The 16,495-nt window shown below is 29.7% G+C and overlaps 3 protein-coding genes across 5 annotated transcripts; all 3 read right to left on the bottom strand.

The window, feature by feature from the left end:
- Positions 1 to 1,142: 1,142 nt before the first annotated feature.
- LOC8282978 (feruloyl CoA ortho-hydroxylase F6H1-3) lies at positions 1,143 to 2,675 on the bottom strand. Its single transcript, XM_002525784.4, has 2 exons — positions 2,066 to 2,675; positions 1,143 to 1,951 (listed from the first exon to the last, which is right to left on the bottom strand). The coding sequence occupies exons 1-2, from the start codon at positions 2,569 to 2,571 to the stop codon at positions 1,366 to 1,368; spliced, it is 1,092 nt and encodes a 363-aa protein (XP_002525830.1). The 5' UTR covers positions 2,572 to 2,675; the 3' UTR covers positions 1,143 to 1,365.
- A 2,545-nt stretch (positions 2,676 to 5,220) lies between these two features.
- Positions 5,221 to 8,059, bottom strand: LOC8282979 (40S ribosomal protein S6). The gene is made up of 6 exons (XM_048375810.1): positions 7,866 to 8,059; positions 7,680 to 7,744; positions 7,464 to 7,521; positions 7,161 to 7,269; positions 6,529 to 6,801; positions 5,221 to 5,673 (listed from the first exon to the last, which is right to left on the bottom strand). Exons 1-6 carry the CDS (start codon positions 7,869 to 7,871, stop codon positions 5,435 to 5,437), a joined length of 750 nt encoding a protein of 249 aa, XP_048231767.1. The 5' UTR covers positions 7,872 to 8,059; the 3' UTR covers positions 5,221 to 5,434.
- Positions 8,060 to 11,963: 3,904 nt separating this feature from the next.
- LOC8282981 (2-carboxy-1,4-naphthoquinone phytyltransferase, chloroplastic) lies at positions 11,964 to 15,380 on the bottom strand. Of its 3 annotated transcripts, none has more exons than XM_048375807.1 (12): positions 15,222 to 15,380; positions 15,005 to 15,104; positions 14,650 to 14,902; positions 14,347 to 14,450; positions 13,598 to 13,669; positions 13,347 to 13,485; positions 13,136 to 13,242; positions 12,952 to 13,051; positions 12,777 to 12,815; positions 12,587 to 12,697; positions 12,418 to 12,483; positions 11,964 to 12,349 (listed from the first exon to the last, which is right to left on the bottom strand). In XM_048375807.1, exons 2-12 carry the CDS (start codon positions 15,088 to 15,090, stop codon positions 12,215 to 12,217), a joined length of 1,212 nt encoding a protein of 403 aa, XP_048231764.1. In that variant the 5' UTR covers positions 15,091 to 15,104; positions 15,222 to 15,380; the 3' UTR covers positions 11,964 to 12,214. The 3 variants fall into 3 exon arrangements, with proteins under 3 accessions (XP_048231764.1, XP_048231765.1, XP_048231766.1); XM_048375808.1 differs by having other exon boundaries at positions 14,650 to 14,876; XM_048375809.1 differs by having other exon boundaries at positions 12,208 to 12,349; positions 12,587 to 12,692.
- Between the last annotated feature and the right edge of the window lie 1,115 nt (positions 15,381 to 16,495).

Below are 16,495 nucleotides of genomic sequence, written 5' to 3'. Positions count from 1 at the left end.
ATAAATTAATAGAAAAATTATAAAATTGCATATAAATTTGAATCTCATATGTCAAAAATATGTACACATATCAAAATAAAAATTCTATATGTCAAAAATTAGATATGCATGTCAAAAAAATTTAACATCTCAAATATATATATATATATATATATATTCATCAAATTCTACAGCAGTAAATTAAAAAATAACATTAACAATAGAAAATTAGAATACAACAAATTTCATAAATAAACTTGCATTTAAATTGACGTAGAATTTTCAAAATAAGATTTTCAATTAATAGCATGTCACAATACAAATAATATAAAACAGTCTCTAATAATTTAAAACTTTTAAAAAATAAAATCTTACTCGCACCACTAAAATATTTTAAATTTTTTGATATTTTTATTGTTCTATAAAAATAAAAATAATTAATAAATTTAAAGAATAAATATAAATATATAAATACATGAGTTTGAGTTTGAGTTTTCTTTTTCGTCTTATCCCCTAGAAAACACTTAATATACTTGAGTTGTAATTATCCCAAGGATGCCTGATCTGGATCAATCAGTCTACACCGACACTGAAAGCTGAACTAATTTTATGGAATGATATCAATACTGTCTTCTCCTTTCCTAATTGGAGCTAGTCTCCAACAAAAAGGAAAGGCCCACCATGATTCAGAAGCATGTTTGGGTCTTCAGATTGTCATGCTGATAATCTGATAATCTCAAACTAGCTACAGAGGCAAGGAATATATGTAACTAACCCAGTCCTTCTTTCTCCTGTATCTTTGAATTCCAGAACGAGTAAAGGTAACACTCCAGCAACAAGTCTTGAAGAATACGAGTGATAGACATGCGGCCAAGTGAGACTAAATTAAGTAAGAACATGAAACAACTGGCAGGCAATCCAACAAGCATCAAATAGTCGTTAACCAGCTAAGCTGCGAGCTTCTTAACGTGGCTAGCTTGCAAGTTCAGACGAATTAACCAGAGCTCAGCTCGTTTATCTTGACAAACGAAATCAAAGGAGCTTTTATTGAACTGAATTTCGAGCAGATTATGAGCAGCTCAGCTCGTTTGCGGCTCTAGTTATATATAATTTTTTGTTTAGGAAAAAAATAAAAATTCATAAAATAACAAAGGACAGAGAAATGAAATACCAAAAGAAGAAAAAGATGAATTAAACAATAGATTTTCAGAGTACATTATGAAGCTCAATCAAACCTGAAGCCAGAAACTAAAAACTAAACAAAAGAAACCATCCTTGACCTAGTCCTCTTTGAGGTTTATTTGATCAAGAAGACTCAACTTTGATCTGTTATTACAGCAAATAACAGGTATGTATGTATATACTACTAGTAACTAATATAATATATCATATCTCAGCAAATGCAACAGTTTTCTTGCCATCATGAGCCTTCCTGAAGAAATGCTTGACATAATCTGAGTAGAGAAAGTTCTTATATTTCGGTTTCTCTCCGGTTGCAAGAATTTCAGGCAATGGACCTATCACATCACTTGGCTTTGGATTAACGAAAATTGGGATAGAAATTCTGTTCTTACTTCCGCTGGCAATCACACAATGCTCCACACTCTTGTATCGTCCATTGCTCAGTATTTGTAATGCGTCTCCCACATTTATCACTAGCGATCCTTCAACTGGCGGCACATGAACCCATCCATCTTCTTCTCCCTTTCCTTCGTTCACTCGCACGTAAAGCCCTCCGATTGCGTCTTGGAGGAGAAAAGTGAGTGAGGAGACATCCGAGTGACGCCCAACCCCAATTGTTAGTTGAGGGTTTGGACATTTTGGATAGTAGTTAAGATTAATCCTCTTTGATCCCATTAGCAGAGATTCTTTGGTTTCGTCTATTTCCTTCACGTTCAATCTCTCCATTAGTGCTGTCATTAGCTTTCTGCAAAGAACTTCGGATCTCTTCATGTATTCCAGGCATTCATCCCTATAAGAAAGAAAGAACTGTTAGTCATAGAACCAAAAGGGCATCTTCAGCACACGAAACTGTTATTGATAGAATTATGTTTAAATCGAAATTGAGTCTAGTAATTGTTATTACTTGCAAGCAGAAGGCCACAATGCAGAAGCCTCATCCTCGGAGACATAAAAGAGACTAAGATAATCCTTCCATTCAAGAGCTTTCTCTGCATCAGGACTGAAGCTGGTGCCAAATCGAACATTGTTGGTAGAAGAATGCTCCTTGGAGAATTTCCTCTTCTCCTCTGCTGGTAACCCAAAGAAACGATGAGTTGCATCCTTAACACCATCAAGAACTTCTACAGGAACATCATGATTAACAAGCTGAAAGAACCCAAACTTCTCCGCAGCATCACAGATTGATTCTGCAATTTCTGGGTCACTATCAAAGTTAGACATATCAATAACAGGTATAGAATCTTGTGGGATGATATTGATCAAAGCTTCTTGAGGTTGGATATATTGTCTAGGAAGGCTTTTTAGGCCTAGATCAGAAAGACCCTTCACTCCATTTCCTTTGTTTATGACAAAATCATTTAGATCAAAGGAGGAATTGGTAGCGGATGAAACTGCCATTGTTGGAGCCATTTTATGAACTGTGACTGAGAAGTAAGAACTGGACTCGAAAGAAGGAAGTTTTGCTTAGTTTGAAAAGAGTGGAGAAGTGTTAGATGTGGTGCCACTGAACCTATTCTGGTTTGCTATTTATAGGCTCACTCCTGATGATTAAAACACATGCGGATGCTCGTGTTTTTTTTATATTAGTTCTTGAATATTGACCAACTTGTATCTTTTTTATTTGTAAAATATCTACACTCACCAACCCATCCATTATCCAGTTTCGTCTCTTCTTCCTTCTTTATTTCGCACCAAAATATTTCGTAATTTTGATTGGCAACTCACCCACATTGTTTGACTGACTTTAGAAACTTTTTAAGATTACTTTTACAAAGAACATGAATTAGGGGGCCACTGTTGTTTTCTCTTTGGACAGAAAACTCCATTTCTGCAAACGAAATTTTCTTCCTTTTTCTTTTTTCAAAGAAGAAAATTTTACTCCCTGCAAAAAGCTAGTTTTTAAGACTCCTTTTTCTAGTTTTGATTTTCACCCATATAGAAACCCGATTGAGAGAATGAATTTAAAAGTAATTACCAGAAAGAACTTACAACTGAACTTAATTGCCAATAATCAAGGGAAACACAGGCTGAACTAAAAGAAACACAAAAGTAGAAATGAAAATAACAATTTTCAGTGATCCACTTTTGAAACCTTTTTGTTCTGCATATCTTGGTCCGTCTTTCAGCACCAAAAGCTGAAAACTTTTCTATCGTGATGATTATTATAAGAAATCAACAATGTCCATTCAAAATGACATGAAATTGAGAATATTTGAACCAATAATACATTAGTAGAAATATAGAACTTTAATCTCATTATCATTTTCACTTCCTAACAAAGTGCATTAGTTGAAAGTTTAATTTTCTTTTGGTAAATTACTATGACACTTCAAATACTTGAGTCTTTCATTTCATTTTATTATCAGAACTAGGTTATAACCTTCCTGATGTTAATCCCTTAATTAACTATTGGAATATTCTGCTAGTTTAATATATTATTTTACAATCCTTATTTATGATAGCTTATTTTAATTTATAGTTTCATTAATTATACAGTAAATAACATTTTGGAGTTCTCCTCTTTCATGAAAATTTTATTTATTTATTTATTTCCTTTTATGTCTCTGGACAAAATCTTATACAGAAAACAGACTGAGTGGGCAAAAAGAATGTTGAAGACTGACTTGTCAAGGAAATATTCCAATAATAAATTGATATTTTGTTATTGATTTAGGGCATTTAAACCAAAAGAACCGTGGGAGGATAACAAAACTGAGGGCTGTATTTCATTCTCAGTATCTGGAAGCTCTTCCAAGAACATATCTTTGAAAATAGGGAAAGAAATCAAATGCAAAAGGGAAAATATGATAATATTAAGGAAAAACCTATTGCGTTTGTACTTGGCTTTCTGTTTTTTTCAAGACGGACGGCTTGAAAGGTTGTCGATCTTCATGGTTAATATTTATGAAATAATTCTTAAGTACTTAGTCATTACAGTGATGTTAATTCTTTTACACAATTACAGGAAAAATATCTTTATAGTTGAATAGTTAAGTTAGTTAAATTGATGCGAAACTTAAAATCTCTTTAATTTTCATAATTAATAATATCAATCGAACTACTTTTTTTATTGTCGGTATTTATAAGCTAGTTTTTAAATATTTAGATCAAGAATTAGAAATCGCTTAATCGAACAAATAAATTATTTCAGAGATGTGGAAGACTGACTTAATTAAAAGCTGTTGGATGTTTGATTAGAAGAAGAAAACAAAGAGATGAACAATGCTTCACCACTCATATAATTGCTAGTCAATCCAAATTGGAATTAGTTTTTTAATCCGCAATATTTTCACAACAAAAACATGCAAGCAACCCTTTATCATTAAACATTGACTTGCAGATAAACATTATTTTAAGAAATGACTTGATTTCATATTGCAAATGCCCCCCAACATCCTTAAATCTTGAAGTCTAAACAAATAAAACCGAATAAATTAAGTCCTTATAAATATAAATCAAATTGAAATATATAAATTGAACTTACTGCAAAATATAAACCAAACTAAAATTAAATCAAATAAATTAAACTGAACCAAACCGAAATAAAAATCTATTTTAAAAGTTCTCATAATATATATTAAAATATTTTTATTAAGAAACATAAAAAATTAGCTTGATTTAATTCAGCTGACTTTATTTTCTTAAAAATCAAATTGAACTGAACCAGATTCATAAAATAGCAAACTAAATTAACAAAACCGGGCAAACGAGCCGAATTTGCTCACCCTTAATGCTGAATGGAGTATTTCTGATGCCCGAGTATATCCTCTATCAACTTCTTATAGACAGAATCATTAAAGCAAGAGTAAAGATTTTCCTGTTAATTATAAGTTGATAGAATTACTGCAGAATGTTACATAGTTCGACTTTGTTGACTTCCTAACAGAAAACCAAAGTGGGTATCCGACATGACTTGTTTAATCCAATTATGCAAATTCCTTGAACCTTAGGATTTCAACTCAACATGCTAAAGCATTCGTCCCTATGCACAATGCCCAAATTTATCAAAGATGAACAAGGGGAAATAAAAAGGTTGAAATAGATGTACATTCTGTGCCATAAAAAAAGTGAATATGAATTCCCCATACTATAAATAACCACATTCACATTTTGGCAAACTGTCATCCATAAGGTAATGCTAGCTACAATGTCAAGCTGATAACAAGCATAACAAAACAAACTCTCAACTGTTGATTAAAAAAGAAAAAGAGAGAAGCTGACTTGGACATTGCACAATCATATGGGTAAAATTACGAAACTACAAAAACTTTAGTTACGCAGCAATAGATGGCTTGGAAGCAGCAGACAGCCTGGATCTCTTCTTTGCCAAGCTCTCACTGCGGCGTTCCCTCTGCTCCTTCAATCTAGTGGCAAGAAGTTTCTGGTAATCAGCTGCTTCAGACTTGGCCTTTGCAATTCTCTGCTTTTTCTGTGCAATTCTGGCTCGCTTCCTCTGAAGTGTCAATGGAGTTACTAGCCTCTGAATCTTTGGAGCTTTACTGACTTTCTTCCCTGCAAACCAACAGAAAATTTGAAAAATTAAAGCAACCTACTGAGCTCCTTTCTGTCAACGCCCCTGCATGATCCCGCTATCCAATATCCACAACAGCCAAACAAAAGAGCAGTCATATTAAACTCTTACTAAATGAATCCAATCGCACAGGCCTTGAAAAGGATCTAATCCTAGAAATTTGTAGCATACAACAAAGCTCATAAAAAGACTATTCAATACAATCAAGACTTAAACCAATAAAAACACACCTTGTGACTAAAACTTGAGTGATGAGAAAGACTGCACTTAAAGAATCAGATTGAAAAATAATGGACTCTAAGTTGTCAAACTGTCAAACAGTAGTACAATTAACTCCAATTAATCAAGTTCACGGTGGTACTAAAACGCCTCTTTTAATATGTTATGAATCTACATCACCACACAATAACCAAATGACTTTCAACTAAAGTTAGATCATGATATACAATTTATGCAGCCTAAGAAATCCAAATGTTGATCAAGTGTATAAGCAAATACAAATATAAAACCAGCTGCATCAATACATATCCTACCTAACTAAGCATTTGAAGACTAATCTTAAACCTTTAATAGCCAATATGAATTGCTTTCCACAACAGATATCATACATGCTTGTGTTTGCAACCTAGCATTTTAAAAAACAAAAACTATATTATGTGCCTAAGGCTACTTAATTATGCAAATTAACTTATCATAAATTGCACTCTCAGTGCTGTTACTAAAATGGAAAGGGTAAACTTAAATTAAGATGCCCTGAAAAAAGTTTCAACAATATGTTGCAACACAGCAAAATAAAAGCAAAAATGAAAAGAAGAGGCAAGGACAAGACATGTTACCAGTTTTTGTTGTGAAGGTTCTACGGTATGTGTTCACATACTTGCGAACATCATCCTCCTTGGAAAGGTTAAAAAGCTTTCTGATCTTGGATGCCCTCTTTGGACCTCTCATCCTTGGTTTTTCAGTGTCAGTCAAACCAGGCAAATCATTTTCCCCCTTCTTCACTATAACCAAGTTCAAAACAGAAAGATCCTGACTCACAATGCACCCACGAACAGACTTTCTTCTGCGCTCTCCATTACGCCTTCCATATCCACGGAAGCATGGGGTACCTGCTCAAATGGAACAGAAGCAAGATCATAAGGGTTTTACATTCCAACAAATGCTTGGCTCAGAGAAACATCAAACAAGAATAATTTTAAAACTGCCCATTGCTATATAGAATCATCTATAACAGTACACAAATATTTCCTCAAAGAATAAATGGAGCGTTATGCTAAAAGAAACAGGTAAATATTACTCATATGTAACAAAGGAGCTACTCAAAATGAACATCACACCTGTAGATACAGCACAGCATCTTAATAATAAGCCAATATATTAGTAAAGATAATATATATCCCAAAATCTTTATAACTTTCACAAATCTACTAAAACAATAAACAGTAACAAAAACAAAATGTGCATCCACCTCTGTGAAGCAAGAGACGGACACGACCTGATGTCAGCACTCCTTGCTTCATGGGAAATCCTTGCTTATCACAACCTCCCATGATTTTGAAAACATAGCCCCTGAACTCCTATGAACAATAAAGTTCATATAAGTTGGAAAAGAACATCAAATTGTATTCAACTTGGATTAAAGAAAACACTAAATTTTGTGCAAGACATCAAACCCGTCAAGCATTTGATACTAATAACATTAAAAGAAATTATGTAAAGCGTCAAACTCATCATGCAAATAAAAGAAAATAATGAATAACAATAATCATACCTCACCCAAAGCATCTCCACTGACTTCCTGAGATATCCTCTTATCAAAAAATGCTCTACTGCAGAAAAAAATTAAGAAAAAAAAAAAAAGAAAAATATTTGAACTTAGTTAGTTGATTTAGTTTCCCATTACTTGACGTAAAATTCTCACTCTTCTCACTCAAAATCATCTACCAATCGAAACGAAGTTAATGGTTTTATCAATAATAAAACTTACAGTTTCTGATCATCATCGATTTCAAGCTTCTTTTGGCATCCAGTAGTAGGATTTGCAATGTTGAACTGCACAATAATTTCACAAAGTTTTTTTTCTTATTTAAATGACAAATTCAACAAATAGTAATTTTAATAATAATATAGAACTATAAATTAGGGTTCTGTAATTTGGGTGAAAGGTGCAAACCTTCATGACGTTTTAGTATATAGTATCAGTCGCCGCGAGAGCTCTGGTACGCTATGTCCTGTGTGCGTTTTGAGTGGGTAAGGGAAAAGAAGATTTTAGGGTTTTATGTTTTCGGTGTTTAATAGCTCAGTTCCTCTTGGATCGGGTCATGTTGGCCTTTACAGTTTTAACACACTTGTATATAATGGGTCGGATTTGGATAACTCATCTAATCTTACCAGTAACTTCATTGCTTTTTCCTTTTTGAATTTAAAATAAGATCAATTTCATGTTTATTAATCTCATTAGTCATATATATATTATATTATTATATTAATTTCTAAAATTTAAATTTTTTTGACATATATATCTAAATTTTATTATATAAAATTTCTATTTTAATATATTTATTTATTTATTTAAATATGTACACTTATATTTTAACATATAGAATTCAAGTTGATGTTTAATTTTTTATTAATTTATTATTAATAAGTTACATTTTTAATTAAATACCGACTCTAACTCTAAAATTAAAATATTAATTATATTTTAATATTATATTAATTAATAAATAATTTTCTAATTAGATAATGATACTAATTCTATCTTAAAAAATATCATATTAATTATATTTTAATATTATATTAGTTAATAAATTAATTTTCTAATCGGATAATAATTCTAATTCTAAAAAATAATATCTAAAATTATATTGTAATATATATTCAATAATATTAATTTTTTATTATATAATAAACTTTTAATCCAAAAAAGTAATATCAATTATATTAATAGTATTAATCCATATAATACTAGAATTAATTAATAAGTACTTTTAGAATATTTTTATATTATTACACTAATAAAACTTTAAGATTTTAAAAAATTAAAAATAATATTTAAAAATAATTAGTTTACTATTATTTTTAAAATACTATTAATTAATATTAAATATTAATTTTTTATTAAATTGTATCTATCCACTTGATTTTATAATCAAAATAATAATAACGACTATACAACGTATAGATAAATGACTAGTATATATATTAATTTCTTAGACCTAAAATTTTTTTGACACGTGTGTTTGACTTTTGACACGTAAAATTTTTATTTTGATATGTGTATTCTTTTTGACACATAGAATTCAAGCTTATGTATGATTTTCTAGTTTTATTCTATTAATTTATTGATTAATAAGTTACAATTCTAATTAAACACTAATTTTAATTTTAAAAAATAGCATATAAATTATATTTTAATATTATATTAACTAATAAATACTTTTCTAATTGGATAATAATACTAATTCTATCACAATAGATAGTATATTAATTATATTTTAATATTATATTAACTAATAAGTTAGTTTTTTAATTAGATAATAATTCTAATTCTATTAAATAACATCTTAAATTATATTTTTAATATTATATTCAATAATAAATCAATTTTTGATTATATTATAGATTTTAAAAATTTTAAAAATAGTAATATCAATTACAATATTAAATTATATAATACTAACATTAATTAATAAGTATTTTTAAGATAAATTTTATATTTATTGCATTATTAAAATTTTAAAAGAATTAAGAATGATATTTAAATATAGTTTTTTTATTTTTAAATTATTATAAATAAATATTAAAACCTAAAAATTTTATTAAATTGTATCTATCAACTTAGTTTTATAATCGAAATAATAATAATATTCGTGCAACACATATGTAGACGACTAGTTATCTATATAATATCTTTAAAAAAATTTGTCATAGAAATGATAAATCTTTCATTAATTAAAAAAGGCTAAATACATATTTAAGTTTTAATCAATTTAACATTTTAACTTCCGATTTAACCTAACAGATACTTGAACTTTATTTTTTTTATATGTAAACACTTATAACTTTCAATTTAACCTAACATGCACCTAAGATTCATTTTTTGATAATATTTAAACATATTTGTATAATATATGTGAATGTATTAAATAATAACAAATGTTAAAAAGTATTAAAATAAATTAAAAATTAAAGAATTAAACTGACTAAATGACCAAAGTTTACATGTATAAATAAGAATTTTGGCCATCAAGAAATAAAGGCCTAAATACAAACTAAATCTCAAACTTTACGCTTTTTAACGGTTTTATCCAATTGTTTTAAAATTTTAAAATAAATACCTATTATTTTAATTTATTTTCAAAAAATACTTCTCGATGACAATATTTGAAATTTTAAAGTAAAAAAAATGATGTTGAAAGTCGATTATATTTAGTAAAAAGAATAATATTATGAAAAAATAAAAATAGTTTATCATATATTTAATAATTTGATCATTAAACATGTCATATATATTCTTACATATTTTACATCTAAAGTTAACAAATTTTTTATTGACTCACTAATTTTAAAGTTAGTAAACATAATTGACTTACTACATTATCTTTATCATTATAAAATTTCAAAATTGTTATTGAAAAATATTTTTGAAAAAACATTGAAAGCATATGTATTTATTTTGAAATTTTAGAATAATTAGATAAAATTATTAAAAAGTATAAAATTCAGGATATAATTAGTAATTAGGTAAAAAATAAGGATATCATGATCCATATTAAATTAAGAATAGGTACAATCTAGGGTACAATATGAAAATCTCATTTGAATTAAGAATTGTTTATATTATTGCGTTTTGATAAGTTTTTTTAATTTATAACTCATTAATCATTACACTTACTATTTTAAAAATTTAAACCTTACAACAAAATCGAAATTCTATTCTTTAAATCTATAATATATATATATATATATATATATATATATATATATATATATATATATATATATATATATATATATATATAGTATGTCAAATATTTTCATGTGACTTCATCTAGCAATATTATAGAAAGTCACATAATATTTAATAAAAAATACATGTAGTTTTGATGTTGCTTATATAAAAATTTATTAATGATATCAAATACTAATCAAATAAAATAATAATACTAATAAAAAAAAACGATATTATTAAGTGTTTATTAAAATTAAATGATAGATAAATATAATAAAAAATTAACTATATAATGCTACCAATTTATGATATGTTTTTTATATATTTATTATTTTTTATAACCATTAAATTTTAAAACTATTAATGTAAATTGATAAGATTAAGTGCCTATTAAAATAATATAATAGCTAAATAAACTTTTTTTATAATATATTATATTTTATAATTAAAATGAGATGTTTTTAAATTAAAATTTAGATTATAAAATTATCAATAATTATATATTAGCATGAACAAATTGCTAGTAAATTCAGTTGATGGGTGGTACATGTCAGCAGTGAGTGATGGGTGAGAATCGTGAATTATAAAAAATGATATTAAGTAAATTTCAAATAAATAATTAAAAAGATACATTATTCCTTAACTGTGATATTATTATCATTTTTTAATTTACTATCAAGTAAAAATTCTATAAAATTAAAAAATAAAAATTTCATGTAATAGTTATTTTTATTTAAATTTGATTTAAATTTTGGATTTATTTCATGTAATACGGACGTTTTAATGTTCGGTAAATAAGAAAAAAAGATTAAACATTTGTTTTTGTTTACTAAAACCAACTTATTACATTATTGAGATAATTACTATCATAAATTTGTTGCTATTGGTTTAAACCATTAGAATAGATTTTTCTCAATTCATTCAGGGTTATGAACTTGTGATTGATTAGTATAATTTGTTATGATCAAATTCACGTTTTATTCTCTTGATAGTTCATGTTGTTACTTTGTTAACTTGCACATCTATCTTCCATTTTCTTCTGCAGAATTGCCCTGCTGCACAGACTTGCTATCTGTAGCTTTGCATTCATTTTTGCGGATGAAGCTTCCACTAGCTAGAAAGGCATATAATTCTTGTTGGATGGTTAACTACGGAGCAGCATAGAATATGATTTTCAGATCTAATATTGCAATTTCTTTTCTTATGTCCAAATGAATTGCATTCAGCTTGTGTTTCTTGATTGAACTCAAATGCTAACAATTGAGTTTCATTTATATTATTACCAAGTAATCAAATGATATAATGAAGCAATTAGACTGAAAGAAATACATTAACTTTAGAAAAATGAGATTTTAGAAAAGCTTGGATATGCAGATGTTTCTGAAATGTTTATTCTATGACAGTAGAAAAATCAATTGGCACAAGAGCTTCTGATATTTCTGTTACTAGCTGGATATAACTAACTGTAAGTTTATGAGACCACATGCTATCTATACCCTTCAGCAGATATTTAACAAAAATCTTCCAGTCCGTAATCTATCTTGAAGAGTGTTCTGGCAGGACAATATTCAAGAAAACATCAGACTAGGAACATGTTTTCTGGTAAGCATTCTAGCTGCTACTAGTCCTGCAGCCAATGCTGTCCCAAATAAAGCATGTAATCTCACACAATAATACTTTGCCATAAAAATCTTCCCTTTGTCCTGCAATTGTGAATTCTTATAAGCAAGTCAATAAAATAGTTTCAAGAAAACTATAGTTTTGATGTCACCTTGTGGTTTTCTTCAACAAAGCTAACTACTAGTTTCCCTGTAGGTACTGTAAGGGCGCAAAGAAGCTGCAGAAAACAATGATTTGGTCAAAGAGCACTGGCAGGGGAAGGATAATTCAAGATGGAAGAAATTGACAAAGATGAATTTTGACAATCAATTTAGACTTACAATGCAAGGAAAAGGAAGAGCCCTGCTCAAACCAAAAGCAAGCAAAAGAGAGTAGAGTGTTATGGTTGCTGCTTTCACTACGTAAGAACCTCTTTCTGTGCCAAGCCTAACCTGCATTTTGAAATTAAAGGTGCTACCGCAGTTGAATAAATAAACAAGCAACAAATAAGACTGAGCCAAGGGTACATACCATGGGGGATAATTTTCTGACAGCTCTATCTCCTTCTATCTGATTGATGCATGTAATAGTTAGTCAGATTTGTAATCAGTTCGATCGCCGGGAGCAAAATGAATTTAAAGAAATTAAATCTTAAAAAAGAAAAGAAGAAAGGAAGAAAAAGAAGGAGAAAAGGGGGGAGACCTACTTGATGAAAATGACTACAAAAGAGGATTAAAGATGTTGTGAATCCTACAAGGACTGATACAGATAGAACTGTGCCAGTTAATGGAAGATTGGTCATCTCACTGTCAATACAAACAGAAACTGATATTAGCAATGCACAAAACATGATTGAAATCTACAAGCTGAATCCAAAGCCATCATGCGACCTTGTCCTTCCCAACAGTAAGTAGAAAGCAGTAGTAGCAAATGGCCCAAATGCTGAAAAGCACAAGGGTTCACCCAATCCATGGTAACTTAACCGAAATGGCGGACACTGCACAGATCCAAAAAAATGCATTAGAAAACAGTTGCATCTACAGATGGGAGATTCCATTCTTCAAAATATTAATACGTGCAAGCCAGAAAGATCTTCTTTACCTGGTATATATAGCCACAAGTAATTGCACAAGCCAGTAATAATATTGCTTGCATGCTGCTTGCCCCAAGAGATGTCCATGTCAGCCCCACGAAGCCAAGGCCCAGCGATAAGTAAGCAGCAATAGATGTTCCTGAACGGCTTTCAACAGCCACAGAAGAGTATAATTAATCAAATTTTGCCGAATTTTGTTGAAACAAATTTGCTTAATTTGAAGTACGAGAGACAATTACCAAGATAGACCGTTGATTACCTGCCAACCAAGTTTACAACTGATTCTTTCTTGTTCTTATCTGCTCCTGTATCGAAATCATAAACATCGTTGCTGTCCATAGATCGTGTATAAGAATTTTAACAGCTCAAAGGAAACAATTTAACATAGTTCTATCACAGTTGGATATATAGTAACACTATGCAAGGTCCTTCAATAATGAGACCGAGATGCAAGAAAAGGGGTCATTTCAGAGACTAATATAGAGAAACTAAGAAAGCAAATAGGCAAGAAAATTGAAGGATCTCAGTTGCTCATTCCTCTGTAGCTTAGCCCCATAGCAGGTCAGTGGACAAGAAATGTTACTAATGTTGCCATTTAAATCCCAATTGGGTCTGATTCCTCCCTTACATATTATCAAGCACGTAGAACATCCTAAGAGCCTAATTCAGCAACTTATATGAGTCATTTTCTAGATCATTAACTAGAAGGGCACAACTAATAGTCATCGCTGCTATCATATACCATATGAAATCGAGCTTTAAGCAATGAATCTATGAGCCAAGCTGGTACAGTATTCAGACACATGTGCCTCCGATCAGTGTTACATTAGACTATGGAATATTGAACCATGTCTAAGTTGAAGCATTACAAATTATTATGCTGTTACAGAATAGACAAAGACTGTTGAAAGCCAATGTGCGTACAAATTTATGTAGTAAAATATCACTAGTTAAGCTTGTAACGTGCACACAAAATAAAAGAATTTCTTCTTCTTTAATAGTACTTGCCTTAAATTGAGCCAAGTTATGATAAGGATTGAAGAAGCCAATAGCACAAAATAGCGCTTAGTTGAAAACATGCCCGTCTGCAAATAAGCAGCTGCACCCCCTACCTGTGTCCAAAAGTTAGAAGAGTTAAAAAGAAGAATTATGTGAACTGTGTATGAAGTAGAATTCTAGCTGAAAATTCTACTACTCAAGGAACTGCATTAATGTCCAAGGAATTACAAAACCCTTGTTCTTTGCAAAGCGATTTTATGAATTCATGGCCTAATCTCAAAACTCAAGATATCGAGTATAAGAAAAACTTACTGTAAGAGGAACCAAAGCAACAGAGTAAATTGGCAATTTGATTGCCCTCCATATCAACGTAACTTTAGAAATATCTTCCTCTTTTCCCTCTTCAAAAGTACCATCATTGTAGTGAGTTTTACTTTTACACAAAACCTGTCCACATTGGCTTCGTTTCTTGATTTCGAAAGTCCTAGAAGAAATCTTTTCTATGCTACAACAGAAGTGTAGCGATCTTTTAGAAGCATCTAGAAAAAGAACTCCTGGGTAAGATCTGAAAAATTCTTTTGACATAATGTCAGCAACTAATGTAACACATTATTTTTCATAAAGAAAACCATATTGTAATGATTAATAGATAAAGGGTGCATCTTGCCTTGTTGCATGACTGCTCTTGATGAAAGATTCATGTAGTATGTAAAGACCAAACTGCTGATAGATTTTACAAAATGGCAGTGCCATATCTGCAGTGTTATCTGCAATCAAGAAAGGATAATTGTTTTTCTTTGAATTTATACTCAGCCACTTCTCAAATGCTATAAATAAACAAGATTATCATATTCTTGAAATTGAAAACGATTAAGTAGACTTACCTTAGGAAGTTCTTGCTCATGCCTCTTTTCTGTCAGACAAGAAGAGATAAGATGGTAAGTGGTAAGTGTCAACTGTCAACTGTCTGATAGAGTATAGAAAGTTTAACTGTAACTGAAACATAAACACGGTGGTATTTAAACTTATGGGTAATGGTTGATTCTGTCACCAACCAAAGACTGCCACGTAGGCATACGGATAATGATATCTTTTGGTGCCATATTCCTGGGTCTATACTCTATAGTTATATTGCAGGAAAAGACTCTAACTCAGCCTTGACCATCTAAAATTGGGTTGGAACCGGCTCTAAATCGGAGGAGCCGGCTCCCCCTCAACTGTTATTGGAACCGTTAGTTTTTGGTGGTTCGAGTTCCAATATGAGAAAAGAAAAACTTTATGTAAAATTTTTAATATAAATTTTTTAATACTATATCATTATTTTTATTAACAGTACATTATCATTCAAAAAAATTTATTCAAATTTTTTAAATTATTAATTATTAATTTTGTTTACAACTAATTGAAACGAAATCGGCCGAGACTACAAAATCATAAATCACCAGTTTCGGATTCATGAACGGTAATCAGGTCTACACCTTGGCTATGTGGAAAGGCACTTCTGATGGATTCAAATCAAGACAGTTGGGCCACTTCAATACATTTCCTATTGAAGCTACAATTTTATTTTATTTTTTATAATAACATCAGAGGTGATCCCGTTAAAGCTAAACATTACAAAGCCAAAAAAGAAAATTTATAAAATGAAAAATAAACCATCATAATTTAAAAAATAAATATCTCAAACTCAAAATTTCAACTTCCGACTCTAAATATCTAACTACGAATGCTTTGTTCAAGGAAAGGTTTTTTCTTTTTTGAGCAAATCAAATAAAAATTGATCCACTAAAAGTGAAAAAGTATCTATCCTTATTCTTAGTGTTAAAAAAATGTATAAATTTTCGAACTTTTAATAGCATTTGATGAAATAGATGCATCTATTTCAATTATATAGTTAGCTATTCCAATAATATCATCATTACACAGCGTTATTATTATTATTTATTACATGTTGTTTTTACTATCAATCGAACAATATATCAAAAGAAAAATTGACTTGGAGACTTGTAAAAGGAAGAATTAATTAATTATTTTTAATTTTTGAGATACAGAATCACTAAATGAATTTTTATATTTAAATCTAAGAAAATAAATATTTTTCAATTGGTTCAGCTGATCGAGGGAGCTGATAGCCAGTTGCTGATAAATTACGGTTACT

The sequence above is a fragment of the Ricinus communis genome, chromosome 6, assembly GCF_019578655.1.
Source record: "Ricinus communis isolate WT05 ecotype wild-type chromosome 6, ASM1957865v1, whole genome shotgun sequence".
NCBI classification, from domain to species: Eukaryota; Viridiplantae; Streptophyta; class Magnoliopsida; order Malpighiales; family Euphorbiaceae; genus Ricinus; species Ricinus communis.
The sequence above is the reverse complement of the archived record's forward strand: the minus strand, read 5'-3'. Positions and strand labels throughout refer to the sequence as shown.